Here is a 21,152-nt window from a genome sequence, read left to right as displayed (position 1 = left end):
GTAAAGTTGTTTATACTTTAAGATGCGTTTTAAAATTAAAGTTTTCATTTTTTTCTTTTTTTGTTACAATTGGATTGGATGTGTTAAAGCAAATCTTAAGGATTTGGTACTATCTTTTGTAATTTCAGAATACTCGCAGACCTGTGCAGTTTTAATGCCGAAATTATGCTGGTCTGGGTGTAAGTGAATTATTTTTCTCGTTTAAATAGTTTTAAGATGTCCAAAAACATAAGGCGCAGGACACATCGGCAGAGTCAAGATGCGGCGCAACGTTTTTTTGATAATAAACTACAGAAAGGCGCAGCTCAGGCGCGCCATTGTATTGTTTTAAGTATTTCAGATAGGTATTAGTTATAATATAAATTTCAGTGGTATGTCAAAGTATATAAATCTGATGAGTTTATCTCCACTCCACCTTTGCGCTGGCGTTACGAAATATCAATTTATGCTTTCAAAAAGTTCTACTTCTAAATTATTATTATTAATAGGTATCAATAATCACTACAATTTTATAAAAAGTTGTTAACTATCTAAAGCTCGGATTATTGTTGAAAGTGAAATGAAGAAGTAATTTATAAAAAGTTTATTTCACAGATGACAAGAACTTGTTAGCTCGAAATCTTTTCGAAGTGAACGTATTTTTGGCGCCATCGCTCCAGCCGAATACCACTGAGTACTTTCTCCATCAAGTGGTTATTTTGGCGGACCTATCCTGCCCTGGGACTGAATCGTTTTTGATACAGGTAATATGACACAGGGGATCTATTCATCCTGGGAGATGTGGCAAGTGCAACCTAGGTACTATTGATATGCCTACCTACTTATCTTTTGGGGATGAAAAATCTTAAACATACATCTTCTATGGATAGAAATAAATTTATACATTATTATTTTACTAGCGACCCGCCCGATCGTATACATACCGATCGGTCCAGTAGATCCAATACAGATTAAATATTACGGTCTATTTATCTATACCTATGCAGTTCACAAAACTAGGTAGGTACCAAAGAACGTTCTTTTCAAGGTCTCTTGTATTCCAGGATTTGTTGTGAATCAGCCTGTTTAATTTTTTAGAGTTCCCATGACTTTATGCATCATTTATGAGCTAATATTTTGGAAAAATAGGTGTTTTTTTGCATAATATCTAACCATAATGTTACGTAATCAATTATGACTAGGTAATCTTGCAATGCACCTAATAGGTACTTAGGTAAGACCTAGGGTGTAACTTGTAAACACAGGCTATACTTAGTTAAACAAATAGCATAAAGTATGGTATGACATTTAAGCAAACCGCTTATTATACCTTATTATTCAGCCTGTATTCATCACACTACCTAGACAAAGGCTGTGCACTCATCTACATACTAAAGGTGATCGCATACCACCTGAGAAAAGCGCAAGGCCACCAGAGTCACTTTTGCGCCTTTCTTGAGGGTGCTGTTTCTCCAGAGAAAATAAGGAACTACTTGTCTGGATTTATTTGGTATGCGATCACCCTTATATGTATATTATGACTACTTAATATTTATACGCAATTTATATTTTTGAATATTTAGAAACTGAAATTGAATACACAATAAGAATAGATTTAGATGTTAATTGGTGGTAATGAGGGATAAATATTCTAGACTGGATATTGAATTAATATGTGACTATTGTATTCAAAAAAATATTTTTGGTTGTGCAGCGCCCACTACCTGCAACGCGTCTAATGATAATTCTTTGCCACAGTATGAAGAGAAACAGTATTCGAACTTGGACCCTTGCAAAATATTAAATTCTGTATTTAAATATCTATCTTATAGTATAACCAGACAATTCGATTGTAACAATTTTATAACCAAAAGAGAACTACCTACCTAAATACTTATTTGTAAATTATTACAGGGCATTTGTTGTAGTTGATTTAAGCACGTAGGTTACTTATAACTTTATAAGTTTTGAAATAATTACATTAGTAATAATAGACCACACGAACCTATGATTTGTATTGAGGATCCAAGCAGTCCTCATCATATTTTTTTAACTAAGTAGGTATTTATATTTTTTAAGTCTTAAAATAAACAAACCTGTCCTACTTATTATTATTGTGTGTCATTACCTTCGGGTTATCTATTTGTAGATATGCCTATGCATAAATTTAAACTGATTGGCCTTTGCATAAATTAATACAAAGTGCTAAAACACAGACTTTAATTAAGTATGGTTACGTAAAGATGCTATGGCCCATCGGGCCCGTCCCGGCCCGTCGGGCATCCAGTTTGGGGTCCTTTCAGTAAGCTAATTTTTTTTGCAAGCATTAGCGCGAGCGAAGTCAGCGCAATTTTTAATTAGATAAATATGAACTATTTCGAAAACTATCAGAAAGTATTCATTCTATATATAATACATGATATTATAATACGTGGACATGAACAAAAAAATTGTATGCGCACGGTTTTTTGAGGTTTTGTATTTAATAATGCTTATTAGATGAGTTGAAAACGAACATAAAGCACTTTATGATACAAATCATGAATAAGCGAGCGAAACGAGCGTGAAATTTTTCTTTAGTGTCTTGTTCTAAATCTTTCGCTTTCAAATTTTTTATGGAGGCTTCTAATTTGGAACTGACACTTATATAACCAACAAGCGCAGTATGGGACGATCTCCAACCCATTGGAGGAAATAGCAAGTGGGTGGATGAGGAAGGCGGAGGACCGTGTCTGATGGCGGGCTCTTGGGAAGGTATATGTCCAGTAGTGGACGCAAACAGGCTGATTTCTTGATTGACTTATAATATAATGAACATTACAAGTAAAATAAAACTATTTTACTGTACGCAGGCAAGTGAGCAAGGATACTTCAAGTCTCCGTACCGCTGGTTGATACTGGACTCAGACGTGGGTGCATACAAGTTCGACTTGTTCGATAAGCTGGATATGCCTCTCAACAGCAACGTTGTCATCGCTAAGAGAATAGGCCGCGACCATTACCATTTTATTGAAGGTAGGAAAATATGAATACTTAAGATTTTTAAGATTTTTGCAATCAGCAAGCAATTAAATATCACTTGCTTTAACGGTGAAGGAAAACATCGTGAGGAAACCTGCATGCCTGTGAGTTTTCAATGTTCTCAAAGGTGTGTGAAGTCTGCCAATCCGTATTGGGCCAGCGTGGCATACTATAGCGTAACCCTCTCTGAGAGCAGAACCGTTCTCAGTAGTGGGCCGGTTGATCATGATAGTGATGTTTCTTTTTAATTTCAATATGGTAGAGAAGTTAAAGAACTATTTTTTTTGTCTTGTTTATTTCTCTACATTTATTTCGCAGAAGTATTCATTTGTAATTTAAACCTCTCGGTTCTCCGATTTGCGAAGAACTTATAGGACAAAATTCTTCTTAAAATCCCTAAAATCAGCACTTCTCTATTTTGACGAAGCTAAACTTAAGTACTGAGGCTAACTTCTTTAAACTATACAAATATTTTTGTCTTTATATAAACTAGAAAAATTGACAGGTTCGTTAAAGTTAAGTAAGCCACGTTAAAAAATGTTTGAGAAACACTGGTGTGGTTTCCCAATTTATGGCACCTAGTCTATGATATCAATATCATTAAAAAACCAGAGCAACAGCAAAATTCCACTTCAAGACTGATTGCGACTTGACAGATGCTTAAATCGTGTCTGAATCTGAATTTATTAGTTAGGCTGTGCCCACATTAGCTGCTAATGTATTTCTAAGACTTTCTGCCCCGCGCAAATTTCGGCGAAATTCGCATGAACTATTATAGGGCACATTGTGTGCACAAACACAAGTACACTCTACACCCTACACTCTCTATTACCTCACTCTCATAGCCCGATGGGACCCAAATCCGACACTACCGGAGACAGATCAGGCGCAGGACCGACGGCTTTATGTGCTGTCGCTATGCTCTCACATAGCTATTATGGCTGATTCTGTTGCACATCATCATTATTAGACCGATAGACTATGTACAGTCAAAGGCCGTAAGTCGTTTAGCGCCTTAATGGTTATATTCGCGTTGCACGGTTATGCACATGCGTTAGGTGTGTTTGGCGTGTTTATAGAAAAGGGTCATAATTAAGTGCGACAGGTTTTTGATGCAATCATCATCATCATCATAAGCCTGTGGACGTCCACGGCTGGACATAGGCCTCCCCTAGAGAGCGCCACCATACCCGGTCCTCAGCCTTCCTCATCCAGCCACTTATCGCCAGCCGCTTTATATCGTCGGTCCATCGTGCTGGAGGGCGTCCCACACTTCGCTTGCTTTGATGCAATAGCATCACGGAATTGCTACTCGAATTCTGAGGCCGACCGTACATTATGTGAGACTGCGGGAACATCCACACGCCACACACCACAGTTCACGACAGTTAAGAAAGATTTAACAAAACGTTGAGGCTTCACGAAACGTTCAGGATCAAAACCGACAGTTTCCTCAATTTACTTCACCCTGCCACTCACAATGTGCGCCCAGCCTCAGTGATACAACGAATTTTACATTCAAATAGCGAATAACCTAAACTGAGCTATAAACCCAAATTTATGTCCAGCCGGATGCGACGTGCAATTACTAAAATGACTAAAACCACCAATATGCCATACACGTCCTACTTGACATGCTGTAAAGTGGTTGAACTACAAATCTACTATATAACTTATGTAAATCTGATTTGCACGGCTTGTTGCATTGACGAACATTAATGTAGACTCTAGTAGACATCACATAATCACAGTAATATTATAAAGGCGAAAGTTTGCATTTGTGTGTGTGTGTGTGTGTGTTTGTTACTCTTTCACGCAATAACTACTGAATGGATTTGGTTGTAATTTGGAATGGAGATAGATAATATCCTGGATTAGCACATAGGCTACTTTTTATCCGGGAAAATCAAAGAGTTCCTACGGGATTTAAAAAAACCGAAATCCACGCGGGCGAAGCCGTGGGCATTTTCTAGTTAAAAATATATGTAACTACCTATTTTACAGGGTAATTTTAGAAAAAAAAATCTTATTCAATCAAACTTTTACAATTTTTTAATCTACCACTGCTGGTTCAAGTTGCTTTACCAATACCGTTATGCAAATCTCTAAAACAAACGAAATTGACAGATTTTCACTATCTTAGTATACTTATTATACCTGAGTATTTATTTTAAAATTGTCAATTTAGTTTGTTTGATTAGATTGTATTGTAAAGTTTGTGTACAACAGAATTGGTCTACTAATAGTTACATTAACTGGCTCGCTTTCGTAAGACGACTAAATAAGAGATGCAAACTGTAGAATCAACTCCCTTCTGCAATGTTTCATTAGATTACAATTTACAACATGACGTTATTCAACGGGCGGACCAACAAATTTGGCAACGCATTACCGGTTCCTCTGGTACTGCAAAACTTTCATGGGCGGGCGGTAATCACTTAACAACAGGTGATCCGCTTGCTCGTTTGCTCGCTATTTTTTTTTAAGTAACTTGGTGCGCCGCCCGCGCTGAGAATTCGTCGTCACTCGCCGATCAGTTAACTCTGGTCTACTCGTCACCATGGCCTGCCATCTGTGACGTGCCATTCACCGCGCCTCATCTCCACTTGCCGTCATTCGACGCGTTCGGTCTGCGCTGGCCCTAAGGGCTCAGGAGTCTGGATTTGGAATTTTTAAAATTACAACCCTTGATTATAGAAGGGAGCCACCTAACCCTTACAACATTGAAATACACCATATTATAGATAAATCAAAATAACATTTTTGTTGCAGCATATAAAATCGCTGAAGGCTCGGATGTTATTTACACCACAAGAGGCGCTTGGCAGACAGCCAGCTCTAAAAATCTAATATCTCTAGATTTATATAACTCCAACAACTCTCTAACAGAAAGAAACGTGATTTATAGAACAAGTGCCACTAACGGCGGAGAAAATAGACATGTCAAGGTAAACTGTCAGAGACCGCAAGGTTTTTAATTCCAATTTAATTTTATAAAAATAGGATAAAGCTCAATGCACACCCGCAGAATGGAGTGGAGGCAGCCTTTTCACTTGTAAAACAAATATGGAAAACAAAACTTGTGCACCACAAAGAAAAAAAAAAATCTTCTCGATTATCTTCTTTCATAAGTGTTTCCTTTCATAAGGGAGAACCAATGACTTCTAGTAGAATACATAGAACTCATTGGGGAGAACTTTCCTTAACCAGTTAGGTATCTTCCAAATAAAAAAACTGCGAAATATTCGTAAGGTCATGCGGGGCTATTCCGCCTAAAAAAAGTGACGTGTATAATTCAAATCTTTGCTATTTCACTAAAGAAAGCAATAACAACAAATGAGTAAGTGCATCATAAAAATCATTTATCTGTTAATGATTACACTGTATTACTTTTGTAGAAAATCAATGCCTATATGTAACAACCAGGAATTTTTATTTGAATTCTGGAAAACGGCGGAATAGCCCCGCTGCGGGGCTTTTCCGACTTTTGATTGTGTCTCTGCCATCTATGATTCTATTTAGGTAATACTTAGTGGTACATAAGAATCACAGCGGAATACATACTATTCTAAGTTTTAAAATAAGGTAGGAGGTTTCAAATTCCTTTAAAATCTTTTTTTGTAAATTATGGGGCTATTACGCCGCGCCTCCATACATGCTAGTGATGTGCCGAATAATTCGATAAATTTTAATCAGTTTCAAATTATTGAATTAAACTTTTATCTTACTTTAACGGCTGATAGTAGGAGTTTTAACACCAAGTACTCTTGTAGCAATAGTCAGTGTATTAAAAAAGCGGTGTTAATTGTTTGTAGGATAGTAAAAAAAAAAAACAAAATTAGATAGGTTACGTATAAATTAATATATTTATTATTAAATATCTAATGAGGCAAATCAAGTAGTCTTCAGAACTTATATCGCTGTACCGCTTAAAACAGGGTAACATAAATAGTAACTAAATTACTAAACAGTCTTAATTTTATAGTTTCTATCTTAAATTACGTAGTCTTTAAAACAATATTCTGAATTTAAATTTAATATTCTTAATAACGAAATAACACTATACCTTTTATGAGACATGAAGTAATGAACAAACATCTTAAAGTATTTGAGGTAACTAACAGCCATGTCATAGTGATTTTCGTATATTTAATTTGTTGAGCATAAGTACTTACTTAAATTCTACCAACTTAAGACCTAAAACTAACCTAAACTAACTAAAAAACCTAATTAAATTTTAAGTTTAAGGCGAACTAAAAGGGTCAGGTTGGGCAGAGGTGTTTAGTTCACCTTAATAAGAGAACATAGGTTAGTAAGTAGGTATCTAAGATTGCAGTAAGTAAACAAGATAAAGTTCAAAAACTAAAACCCGACTAAATACTTACTATTCTTATTTTTGTAATTTTTTGCATAATAACGGATTCGTTAAACTAGAAAAATAATTTGAATAATTTTTTTAGTTTTTTTAAATACGTAATTTATTGCTCTCATACTTTTGAATGTCATATCCACCATATTGAACACGTCGTAACGTCATATAGATAAAAAAACACTCAAGATGCGCTAAGACAATGCTAACGACTCTCACTTTTTTTTTCTTGTCATACTTTTGAATGTCATATCCGTCATATTGAATTCGTCATGACATCATATAGATATGGACCATCGGGCCGCTAAGACAAAGCTAATGACACCACATTTATCAAAATCGAATCAGTAGTTGCAGAAAAAATCGTGGTCTAATAAACCGAAAATGTCTAACTCTAATACGGGTAATACCCTTCTTTTAGTCGGGTAAAAAAATATGTAAAGGAGTAGGTAGTCTAATAAAATTAATCTGACTCACTTTATTTCGCTAATACATTACAGTGCTCCCCAAATAAGTAAAAAAAAATACATTATATTTTATAAATTTTAGAAAATGCAATATTTAATAACTGTAAATCAGATTGTATGAGCCCCATATAAACATTCATCATTATTTTATCGACACTAGCACATCACTGACTTTTTTTAATACCGTACTAAAATGGTGGGGCTATTATGTCATATCATTTTTGTTGGAATAGCCCCCATCTTAGAATTTGAGGGGTTATTATGTCGCATCAAATATCTCCGTAAAAACAAAGCGCAAAATAAAACTGAATAGCACAAAATAATTTCCTGTTTCTTAAATTGTCCCTTAACCATAGAAACCATAGAAAATGATAAATTTTACTCACTTTTGATACCAAATCCGTGGAGCTTAATTTTCACTACACTTGTCAAAAATGGCGTCCTAAACAAACATGACTGTCGGTCAAACAGTTAACGCTTTAGCAGCGCCATCTAAATGTCAATTTTAGAAAAAGAGTTTTCGCTATCCGTTCATAGATGCCGCTAGTGATAAATCATTAAAGTATAAAAGTTACAGGCAAAAGTTGGAATAACCCCGCCGACGGAATAGCCCCGCATCACCTTACCTGTCAAAATTGGGAGAGGAAAAATCTCGTTTTGGAAAGAATACGCTTTTGGAAGGAGGAAATCAGAAGGTAGGTAGGTACGTAGGAAAACCTCAGTGCACGGACAGGACTTAATAATTCGTAGTTTAGCTGTTAGTTTTATTTACCCACTACTCACTTATTACCCAGTTATTAGATACTGGTACTTTGATAATTTAGTAAATAAATCTTTTTAAAGCTTAGCACTAAGTCCTTGGTTGAAAGTTGTCAAACAGATGCATTCTAAGAACTCGCCAGGTCATGATCTACTTTAATTAAAATCTAGTTTATATAAAATCTAGTCTAACGCCCCGGCTACACGCTCCGACTTGCCTGCTCACTTAAAACTGAACAAGCAAGATCGAGAACAGCTGCGGTCCGATCTTTTGGAACTGCGCGGGATACCTTTTTGCCGTCCACACGCACGCACTTAACGGCGTAAACTTGCTTGTAAGTTTTCATGTAAGACGGAGAGTGTAGCCGGGGCTTAACATGTATAAAATTGATTAATTAAAAGTACTGTGTGTAAAGTTGTTATATGCAATCACTGCAAGTTGCAATCAATGTCATTCGAAATTAAGGTTATGTATAAATTAGTTATATTAAGAGGGTTTCCGAGTGGTTTTCTTACCTGTGCGCGTAGACCACTAAGATTTTGGTTTATCGTAATCGCTCCCGACTCCTGCGCTCCGCCTCAAGAAAGCCCGAAAGTCGTTTTTTACCCGACTGTGCGGCAAAGCCAAAAGGAAGGGTACTGATTTTAATGTCTATGTATGTATGTATGTATAATGTATATATTATGTATGTATGTATGTATCCAGATTCTGTGTGTTCCATCGTAGCGCCTAAACTACTGGGCCGATTTTGATGAATGAGGTGTCAATTGGTTCGTTGTAAAGGCCCGGGTGACATAGGCTATATTTTATAAGAAAAAAATTGACCTAACGGATGTTACATAAAAAAAGTGGGACTCTCCAAAAATAGTTTTTCTAGGTATACATGAACAGCAACATTAAAAATCAACACCAAACGACAGACAAACAATATTACTCTAATACTTCAGTGTTCGTAGTCGGGTTTTAGTTTTGAACTTTATCTTGTTGAGAATGAAATCTAAGGAAAAGGTCACTGACTGTCTGACTAACAGATCTATCAACGCACTGCTCAAACTATTGGTCTGATCGGGATGTTTGGCATGCAGATATCTATTTTGACGTAGCTACTCGTACATCCGCTAAGAAAGGATTTTTGAAAATTCAACCCCTAAGAGGGTAAAATTTAAAAGAAGGTGCTTGAAATTTGTGTAGTCCATGCGAACAAAGTCGCAGGAATAAGCTTCCATTATTTGAAAATTAAACACCACAAACTGTTAGCCTATTTCAAAAGTTAATATGTAAAGTAAACTGAAAAAAACTAATTAAATCGATCAAATAACAAAAAAGTTATAAGCATTTAAATATTTCAGATTAGACAGAGAGATCGATAATAGCATTATGACGTCACTCCGTGCTAATGCCATAGTAGCTTCCTGCGGTTTCATACAAATTTTCGTTTTGCGAGAAAGGGATAGAAGACCCTCCCACTCCAAAATTAAAATGCCTGTAACTTTGTAAATCTTTGTTGGATTTTAATATTTTTTTCAGCTTTCGTCATTATTTTTATCCTAGTTTATAATAAAGTAATAATATTTATCAAATTCAAATGTAGGAAAATACCCAATTGGCGTGTAGCATTCATAAATGGAACTGTTATCACACACTGATAACATATACAACAATTATTGGCAGTTATTGGTCACGCTTTTCAAAATGGCAGTCTTTATAAAATTGACTATTAATATTTATTATTGTATTTTAGTCTATATTTTTAAGAAAAATATTATTGTGACATTTTATTATAAAAAATAATTTGAATTATTGGATTGACGTATAGTGTATATTATCAAGAATAAATGACTATGACTATCTAAATCCATTTGAGCGTGACTTCGATTTAACGTCAGAAACACCCTACTTTTTCATTGTGATGTTAATAAACAAGTGTAAATTAAAAATTTATAACACCCCCGACGATCCAAAGTATTTGATTTTTCCAAAACATCATTTTCAAATATATAATTATGTATTTAGGCAACGTCCACCTTGACAGCTTGACATTTGTCTATTGACATAATATTATGAACCTAACGGTTATCTAACCTTCTTTTCTACAAGAAAACTAGAAAAGAGCTGATAACTCTTAAACGGCTGAACCAATTTTTTTAGATTATAGCTAAGAACACTCTCGATCAAGCCACCTTTCAAACAAAAAAAACTAAATTAAAATCGGTTCATTCGTTTAGGCGCTACGATGCCACAGACAGATACACAGATACACAGATACACAGATACACAGATACACAGACACACAGATACACAGATACACACGTCAAACTTATAACACCCCTCTTTTTGGGTCGGGGATAAAAATCAAAACTATGGTGTGAAATAAAAATGATTGTTGGTTAAGAAAAATAAGAGATTTTTTAAATGAATTTGCTTTCTAATAAAACCGTGATTACAGAATTTAAATATCGGAAATATTTAATTAAATTTTAATTACTTACATACCTACCTAGGTACTTATAATAAAATGACATATACCTACCTACCTAATTAAATCATATTGTATAATCTTTAATTACTCACAAGTACTATATTATTGCGCCAAGGTTGATCTTAGCTATTAAATTAAAGGAAGAAATAGGTCTAAAATGTAGGAAAATATATCTGCTCCTTGTACGTTAGAATGAGATTCACTTGAAAAGGGCAAGGATTAAGGAATATGTTTTATTGGACATAACATTGGATCAAGCTGTATGAACTATGAATGCACATCGGCCTCATCGTGATCAACGAAGGCGTGAGAGTCCATCCATTGACCATGACCACGACCGCTCTGCCAAGAGTGTTACGACGAAGAAAAAGAAGGATTCATTAAGCATAGCACACATTACACTTTTACATTACACCTTCACATATTGGTAGGTAGTAGGTACAACATCAGATCACAGGTGAAACCGCAGTAAAAAATTAACACTATAAAATTGGATACCACTTTTATTTTCATAGTCAACCAAATATGGCACAGTGGAGGACTACAGGAACGTTAAAATAATGTCACTGAGAAGGATGGATATAACAGGACACCCTCTCACTATGGTGATGGTTGTAGTCGACAGCAATGACACTAGGGATCATTTGGATGACAGACTGTGAGTACAGCAATTGAGATTTATAGGGCGCACTTTGACTTACCTTAGACTAAGGCCTCATTTGCACGAGAGCTTTTTTAACGCCCGTTAAAAAAGCGTTCAAAATAGAACAAATGCATTCCCAAATATCTTTTCACACGTCAACGCTTTTTTTACGCGCTTTGTATTGTCAGCGCAACGCCGGGTTTTAATGCAACGCTTTTTTAACGCTCGTGCGAATTACGGCTTAAGACACTGTTATACAGACAGCGTTATATTACTGGCATAAATCTGTCTCGTTTTAATTGAGTCTTAAGTCTGAGCAATGTCAAAGTACCCTCTATAGATCTCAGCCTAAGATCCCGTGAGCCGTGAGGGTCAGATAATACTTAGGTTGGAATCTATAGACCGCACTTTGACTTTGCTTAGACTTAAGTTAAAGATTTATACGTCTTTGTTACTACTGTTATCTGCCAAAACCACCGTGATCCAAACTTTATAGTCGCTGATCGTTTATACTTGTATTGGGGATAATGCGCATAGAAACTTTCTTTTATAAAATAACAAAGGTCTGGCCCTCACAGACTCTTTCTCTATTACTCTGCATCTCTGTTATACGCTTCTTTTGCTTGCTATGGTCCTATTGCACCTATACCCAGGAAAGGTATCAACTGACTGTCTGTGTCCAGTGACCACTGCTGGACATAGTCCGTCCCGAGAGTCCCCTCACACTGCGCGAGTCACAGCGCCACTGCACTCGGTTCTCCTCCTTCCTCATCAAACCACTTCCCGGGTCTTCAATCCAGCTGGCTGTATGTCAATCCACGTTGGACTTGCCGATCTTCACTCTAAAATAAATCTGCCATAAGTCATCGGTTGCGACAGTCGTTGCCCATTTCAACTTGCTATCCTGCAATGGAACACTGAAATTTCTTCTTTGAAAAGGAAACGGCTGACAGACAGACAGACCGATTGATTGATCGTCTACTGAAGAAGGAAGGGGACCTTGGTAAGTCCATAGGATCTGCGATATTCATTACTGCCCACTGCTACTTCAGCTTGCTAATCCTGCAATGGAATACTGATAATTCTTCTGTGAAAATAAAACCAACGTTATGTTCTAGAAATCTTCAGCATGACTCCATATCGAAAATGTCGCACATGGTGGTAAGGGTATGCTTCGATATGCTCAACGCGAGCGAAAAAAGGCTGTTCACTCACACTTGGGGATATAAGGATAAGGATGGCAACTGGCAGGGCTTGATTGATCATCTACTGAAGAAGGAAGGTGACCTTGGTAAGTTCATGGGTCTGACTTTCAACCTGCGCAGTGGTTAAATCGATCTATTTAGAGATATAAAGTGAGTGCACGATGTGGAGCGTATCAGCTCTGCTGCTAGGCGATTTCCGTCTACCTTTCCCGTGTAGTAAGAATGGAAAGTAGATACATAATATGCGCAGACCCTATCCCTCCACTTTCATCGAGGAATCTTTTTTCAAATAAAAAAAAAAACAAGCAAACCAGCAGGTAGGTCACCTGATGTTAAGTAATTACCGCCGCCCATGAAGATTTGCAGCACCTATCCTGAATGTAATCTAGTGGGAATACTGCCGCCGAAGGGAGATGGTTCCACAGTTTGCATGTGCGCCGAAAAAAGGCTCTGGTACAACGGGCGGTCGAAGTGCACCAGGCAAGCAGTGGCAAGAGTGAAATAATTGCTTACGGTGGCGTGCAGTGGGGTCTTTTTCTCTTTTTAACTGGACGCCATTCTGTACAAGCTTTAGTTTTCAGGTACGATAGCACTCTTCACGGAGGATCGCATGAAAGTGGTAGACTACATAGCTATGATAGGCTCGACGGCACTCCACTTCGTGTTCAGGGAGCCTCCCCTACCTCTTGTCCAGAACATCTTTCTATTGCCTTTCACTAGTGGGGTATGGTTCGCAATCTTCATGAGTGTGCTGGGCTGTGCCGTGATCCTTTACATCACGTCCAAGTGGGAAGCTAGCGTTAGCATGGTAATGTACCAAACGCTTCCCCTAGCTCTGCAATGAACCGTCTAGCTCTGCAATACTTCACCTAGCTCGGAAATACCTCATCTAGATCTAAAATACCTCATCTAGCTCCGCAATGCTTCACCTAGCTCTGAAATATCTCCTCGAGCCCTGATCGAGAACATCTTTGCGTTGCCTTTCACTGGAGCGGTGTAGTTTGCGATATTTACCTGCGTGCTAGGCTGTTCCGTGTGCCTCTACATCCCGTCAAAGTAAGAAGTAAAAAATTAGCATAGTAACGTACCAAATGCTTAACCCAGGTCTGCAATGCCTCATCTATAGCTCTGCAATACTTCATCTAGCTCTGAAATACCGCCTCTAGTCCTGATAGAGAACATTGTTGCATTGTCTTTCACTTGTGCGATATAGTTCGTGATTTTCATTTGCGTGCTGGGCTGTGCCGTATTTCTTTACATCACATCAAAGTGAGACGGCCAGGCGCTAACCGAATTCCCCCCCTAGCTTTACAATAAACCGTCTAGCTCTGCAATGCTTCACATAGCTCTGAAATACCTCATCTAGCTCTGCAATGCTTCGCCTAGCTCTGAAATACCTCCCCTAGTCCTGATGGAAAATATCTTCGCGTTGCTTCACTCATACAGTGCAGCATATTCCCGTTGATCCTATCATGATCTTATTTGCACTCACATAGACATACGTGATGCGATGATACAATCTATCACATCATGGCATCACGCTTGTCTGAGTGAGTGTGAATCTGCCATTAACGAAGATATTCATGATCGACCCATCGCCGGCCCACTACTGATAGAGATATGCACAGACCCTGACCTTCCACTGTCATCAAGGAATCTTTTTAACTGTCGAAATATTGTACAAGCTTTAGTTTTCAGGTACGATAACGATTTTCACAGAAGACCGCACGAAAGTGATAGACTACATAGCCATGATAGGCTCGACGGCAGTCAGATTCTCGTTCAGGGAGCCTCCTTTAGCTCTGATGGAGAATATATTCGCTCTACCCTTCACTGGTGCGGTATGGTTCGCGATCTTCATTTGCGTGCTGGGATGCGCCGTGTTTCTCTACATCACGTCCAAGTGGGAGGCCAGCGTTAGCATGGTAATGTATCAAATACCTCCCCTAGCTCTGAAATACCTCTTCTACTCCTTTGTACTCCGCTTCACTGGTAAATACAGTGTGGTTCGCGATCTTTACCTTCACGCTAGGCTGTGCCGTATCATCACGTCAAAGTTAGAGGCCAGGCAGACCAAGTAGGTACCTATACCTACTTAATCGAGCAGTAGGTATATCGTCCAGGTCGCGGAACGTAAGTACCAGCTCTAGGTTTATAAGCATCTGGATTTTCTGTTTGGTAAAATAATCATTTCAATGATACCCCTTCCATTTCTGGGTCAGTAGTCAGTACAAGCATACGAGCACATACTCATTAGTTCCCATGTTGTTCCCATCATGATCTCAATCGTAATCACTCAAGCACGAGTGACGAGATGATGCAGTCTATCACATCATCAATTCACTCCTTGCGACTTGCTTGATCTGTCCACCTAGTAGGAGGTCTTCCAATGCTGCTCTTTCCAATGTGAGAGTTCGCCATTATAGCGTCTTAGGATCCCAACGTTTATCGCCCTGCCTATTGCCACTTCAGCTTCGCAATCCGCTATGTAGGATAAGATCCGCTGAGTAAGTGCAAATCTGCCATCACACTATCTAATATTATAAAGGAGAAAGTTTGTATGTGTGTGTGTGTGTGTGTGTGTGTGTGTGTGTGTGTGTGTGTGTGTATGTTTGTTACTCCTTCACGCAAAAACTCCTGGACGGATTGGGCTGAAATTTAGAATGGAGATAGATTATACCCTGGATTAGCACATAGGCTACTTTTTATCCCGGAAAATCAAAGAGTTCCCACGGGAATTTTAAAAACCCTACATCCACGCGAACGAAGTCGCGGGTATCAGCTAGTCCATTATATTTCTTAAAAAATGTTACAATTTTTACGTAACAACTAAACTCATTCACCAAAATTCAAACCTAATCAGGTCATGGCACTTTTTCCTTGTTCGTTCAGATATTTCTACGAAATGTACCCACTTGGTAATTATGTAAGTGATCGCTGATCACTGTATATGTTACAGCATCCACTGCAGCTGGATGGGACTTGGGCAGATGTGCTTATCTTGATTATTGGCGCAGTGTTGCAGCAAGGATGTACTTTGGAACCGAGATATGCTGCAGGTATCAACCTAGAATTAGCAAACTTTTGTTAGACTCGTTGCATTATTCGAATGTTGTTCGTTTTGTTTTTCTGATTTCTTTGGTTGGAGGCGGAGCCCAAGCTCCCACTGTCGCGGAATATCTATGTTAGTACTTAAAAAACCAGCCAAGTGCGAATCAGACTTGCGCACTGAGGGTTCCGTACTCGGGTATTTTCCCGACATTTTGCACGATAAATCAAAAACTATTTTGCATAAAAATAAATAAAAATCTGATTTAGAATTTACATGTAAAGGCCTTTCATATGATACCCCACTTGGTATAGTTAGCTTACTTCGAAAATTGAAACACATTTTAATTTTTTTTATTTTATTTAATCACAAATTCACAGTTTTCGGATTTTTTCCTTTACTTGTGTTATAAGACCTGCCTAATTGCCAAATTTCATGATTCTAGGTCAACGGGAAGTACTCTATAGGTTTTCTTGACAGACATGGCAGACGGACAGACGGACAGACCGACAACAAAGTGATCCTATAAGGGTTCCGTTTTTCCTTTTGAGGTACGGAACCCTAAAAACCGTTCAAAACTTACAGGTCGCTGTGTAACATTGTTGTTATTCGTGGCGTTAACAATCCTTTACGCTGCCTACTCGGCGAACATAGTGGTGCTGCTGCGGGCACCCAGCTCCTCAGTGAAGACCCTGCCTGACCTACTGAACTCACCATTGAAACTAGGGGCTAGTGATTTTGAATATAACCGGTATTTTTTTAGTGTGAGTTCAATGATTAACCACAGAATTATATCTTAGAATAGAATAGATTTTCATTTAAGTAGTCTTTTACATCGATGTATATGGATGGGCCCTTCGAAGATAAAAAACGCGCTCAAAAAGTCAAGAGAATTTGCAAAAGTCTCTTGACTTTGTCAATGACGATGACGTAAGATTCAAGCGTATTCTTGCGGACGGAATTGTATGGGAAAGGCTAATCCATATACATCGATGGTCTTTTACAAGTGCTTTTGAATCGTCAAAATAATTTACCACTGGTTCGGAATGCCGTTCCTACCGAGAAGAACCAGCAAGAAACTCGGCGGTTGCTCTTTTCAACTGTTCAATTTACAATAATATGCCATACTATAAACAATTGCAGCCCCGCGCATTGCTAGAGCGAGTCAAATGCATGCTTTTTTATCATTCACATAATCTTCGATTGTATAATGTGCTTTTTCCAGGAGGACATGACACTAGCTTACGCCCGCGACTTCATCTGCGTGGAATATACTTTCCAAATTTTTTTTGCCCCTTAGGGGTTGAATTTTCAAAAATCTTAGCAGATGTCTACGTTATAATACCTATCTGCCTGAAAAATTTCAGTCCGATCCGTCCAGAAGTTTGAGCTGTGCATGAATAAATCAGTCAGTTGGTCACCTTTTCGGGTTAATTTTAAGTTTCGCTAATATACGTAACTTTTGAAACCTGCATCTGAATTTCTGATTTACAAAATGAAAATTAGGTATACAACTTACAGGCTGAATGGAAAATCCTACTTTACAGTGCCAGTGGTTCGAGAATATTTCAGATCTTTTACCCAATTGGGTAATTTTTATTCCAGAAAATGAATGACCCAATCAGAAAAGCTATTTACGATAAGAAAATCGCACCGAAAGGGAAAAAGCCCAACTTTTACAGCATGAAAGAAGGCATCGAAAAAGTGAGAAAAGTAAGTACTAAGTAAAGAGATATATACCTACTTATTTATTGTATTTATTTATTCATTTGGGAAACTTTATTGCACACGCAAACATATATACAGAAAACATTGAAAGAAACTATACAAGATGGTGCAAAGGCGGCCTTATTGCTGTAGCAATCTCTTACAGGCAACCTTTGGTGTACGGATTTGGTGACGAGAGCACGGGATGATGCACATAGAATTAATAAGAAAAGTAATACATACTTCAAAGATAATAAAATATTGTATAAAATAAATACATTGTAAAATAAATTATACAAATATCACCTATTTAATAGACATAATTATTTTATCACAAACAACATTCATATTTTATTGATATTAAATTATTATGTAATATTAAAATAGTACCACAATTCAGTCTTCACACCTAGTCTATACCTACTTAGTTCATTAAAAATCATTATACCGTTTTCAGAAGCTACTAGCTGAGGCCCGCGACTTCGTCCGCGTGGATTTAGCTTTATGAAAATCCCGTGGGAACTGTTTGATATTCCGGAATAAAAAGTAGCCTATGTCACTGTCCAAGTCTTAAACCCATACGAAATCACATCGACTGTTGTCTCGTTGTTGTTTCGTTGCTCCGTTGCGACTTGATTGGAGGACAAACCAATAAACCAACAAACAAACACACGTCTTTCGCATTTATAATATGGGTTGTGATGTGTAGTGATTGACCTGTCAGAGAATAAGTGCCTACCTACCTAACAAATGCCCTGGCTTGGAACTTTATGCATGCCACTGTATTATACCTACCTACCTAAATTGCCGTTTTTATTCTCAGGGTCTGTTCGCTTTCCACATGGAACTGAACCCAGGGTACAGGCTGATCCAAGAGACGTTCCTTGAAGAGGAGAAATGTGACCTGGTAGAGATAGATTACCTTAACGAAATCGATCCTTGGCTCCCTGGGCAAAAACGATCTCCTTACAAGGATTTGTTCAAAATCAGGTGCGATTGTGATCTACGCGGTCTGCGCCATCTATATGTGATTTAATGAATTATCGCAACCGAATCATGTTTTTCGGATTTTTCCTTTACTTGTGCGATAAAACCTACCTACCTGCCAAACTTCATGATTCTAGGTCATCGGGAAGCACCCTATAGGTTTTCTTGACAGGTCGATAGAGACACGGACAGACAGATAACGAAGTAATCCTATAAGGGTTCCTATATTCCTTATGAAATACGGAATTCTAAAAACACTGTTATAATCACGCAACAAGAAAAAAAAATGTTTCATTACAGCTTCGCCAAAATCCGTGAGACTGGCGTCCAAGCGAACATACACCACCGTCTCCAAGTCGGCAAGCCGCACTGCTCGGGCAGCGTTTCTACATTCAGCAGTGTGGGCATCACCGACATGTACCCGGCGCTCATCGCCACACTATACGGCGCATTCTTCTCCGTCGCTGTCCTCATACTCGAGATCATGTATAAGAGGCTGTAAGTTGCTTTTTCCTATTTTCGTTTCTAAAATTGACCCATGCTTCTAGTTCTCTTAGCACGATCGTCTCAAGTTACCCCACCCGGTAAGACTTTTGGTTTAGGCGGCTGTCATGTACCACCGATGGTCATAATATGAAGATTTGTACCGTCCGAACACCATATAACAGTTCATGTGGTCCCGGTGTGAACGTGTTAAAGTGATTTCTTTATCATCTTCATCAACATCTTTCAGAACCTGCAGGTCAGGGAACTGAAGGGTCTGTTAGCATATCACGGTCAGAACAATCGTATTGCATACAAATTATACGGTTGCACCAAAGTCCTAGTACTCTGTAACTGTTTCATCAATAGCTAGCAGCATCTCCAGATCAACAAGCGTGTTTCCTACCAATTACAATCCGCGTATCTTTGAAACAAGAGTAAATAGTGCATTGAGGACTTTTAAAACTGTAATAATACTGGAGATGCTTTTTAAATCTTCCAAAACATAGGTATTTTAAATAGTTATAAAAGTAAGTTAAGATTCCTTGACAGGAGATTTTAACAGAATAACGATGTTATATTTTTTCAGGATGACGGTGAGAGACAAAAGAAGAACCAAGAAAAATCTGCAACTTTAAAACAAGCAGAATATAAATAACTTAGGACCACGTAGGCACAAGTAGAAGAATAATTTACTATCAACAGTATAGCACTAATTGTAGCTTAGACATTTAGGAAATAAATGAAGCGGCTACGAAAATGATAATTATGTCTTATGTAGCCAAAGCTTACCAAGTTGGCAATTATATGTAATTTCGATTCGGAATCTATAATTATTTTTACGCGAATTTCCTTCGACTGTTCCTATCAACATTACAAAATTTATTCTATTATGACTAGTAGATTTACTCCAATTTTGCACGAGTTTTAAAACTCAATGTGAAAGTTTTTATACACGTAAACCTTTGTTATGGAATTCACTAAGTATATAGGTAAAACAGTTATAAACACAGATAAAAGAAGAATACGATCCTGTTTTATTATACTACGTGAGTATAATAATTAGGGGATGATAGTTATTCATACTAACTACAGATGACTTCGGATCACCTAAATGAAGTATTTAGGTAATGTAAAAAACAATGACACTTAAAAAAGAAAAGAGTCCAGCCATACAAACATACTTATTACTTATGATTTACTAGCTGTGCCCGCGACTTCGTTCGCGTGGAATAGCTCTCAGCGCGCTTTATATAGCCACGGACGCTCAGGCGCGAGGCGTGTAAGTACTCTGTTCGTTAAAAATGTTCGCCGTGATTCTTTAAATTGAAACTTTTTTATTTATGAACCAATTGACATGAAATAAACACTAAATGTTAAGTGAAGCTTACTACAATATATTAGTGATATTTCTGATATTAGCGTGCACAAACACACAGACAAAAAAAAATTAATTACAATTTCGGGTTCGGCATCGATATAATAACAACCCCTGCTACTTTTTTTTTTATATATTTCCATTGTACAGACACCACTTTTCTACAATTTTATTATATGTATAGATGATTTATTAACATTAAGCAGGTGCCTAGAAGGAGCTACAGAAATTATATAAAAGCCCGATTAACTATACTATAAGGCGTTTCATTTCATAAAGTCAGAAGTAATATAGGGTCTTCACCACAATACCTTTTCAAAAAAATCGGCTTCAAGAAACAGAAAATATGAGAAGAGCAATAATTTGGCTTTTGTTTTTGTTCAATTTTAATTTGAATGTACACGCTAAAGACATGATCACAATTAATTTTGTAAAAAGCTTCATTCAAAATGAGTTTAAACCTACGAGTCTGATCTACAGGAACTTATGTTGGAAGAAAAGTAAGCGTTCTTTTTAAAATATCTATTTTAATTAACCCCCGACCCAAAAAGAGGGGTATTATAAGTTTGACGTGTGTACACAGGTACACACGTCAAACTGTCTGTGGCATCGTAGCTCCTAAACT

The 21,152-nt window shown here is 37.5% G+C and overlaps 1 protein-coding gene across 1 annotated transcript in view; it reads left to right on the top strand.

The window, feature by feature from the left end:
- Positions 1-21,152, top strand: part of LOC123875831 — a 31,024-nt gene continuing 9,872 nt past the window's right edge. Inside the window, exons 1-14 of the mRNA XM_045921877.1 lie at positions 1-179; positions 595-743; positions 2,832-2,994; positions 5,773-5,948; positions 11,591-11,733; positions 12,837-13,009; positions 14,622-14,848; positions 15,883-15,982; positions 16,558-16,736; positions 17,578-17,685; positions 18,503-18,669; positions 18,967-19,164; positions 19,739-19,777; positions 20,822-21,027. Coding sequence (XP_045777833.1) covers positions 23-179; positions 595-743; positions 2,832-2,994; positions 5,773-5,948; positions 11,591-11,733; positions 12,837-13,009; positions 14,622-14,848; positions 15,883-15,982; positions 16,558-16,736; positions 17,578-17,685; positions 18,503-18,669; positions 18,967-19,164; positions 19,739-19,777; positions 20,822-21,027 — 2,185 coding nt within the window. The 5' untranslated portion in view covers positions 1-22. The remainder of the gene's footprint in view (positions 180-594; positions 744-2,831; positions 2,995-5,772; positions 5,949-11,590; positions 11,734-12,836; positions 13,010-14,621; positions 14,849-15,882; positions 15,983-16,557; positions 16,737-17,577; positions 17,686-18,502; positions 18,670-18,966; positions 19,165-19,738; positions 19,778-20,821; positions 21,028-21,152) is intronic.

This window comes from Maniola jurtina, chromosome 20 (genome assembly GCF_905333055.1).
Source record: "Maniola jurtina chromosome 20, ilManJurt1.1, whole genome shotgun sequence".
NCBI classification, from domain to species: domain Eukaryota; kingdom Metazoa; phylum Arthropoda; class Insecta; order Lepidoptera; family Nymphalidae; genus Maniola; species Maniola jurtina.
This window is presented reverse-complemented; position numbering and strand designations above follow the sequence as displayed.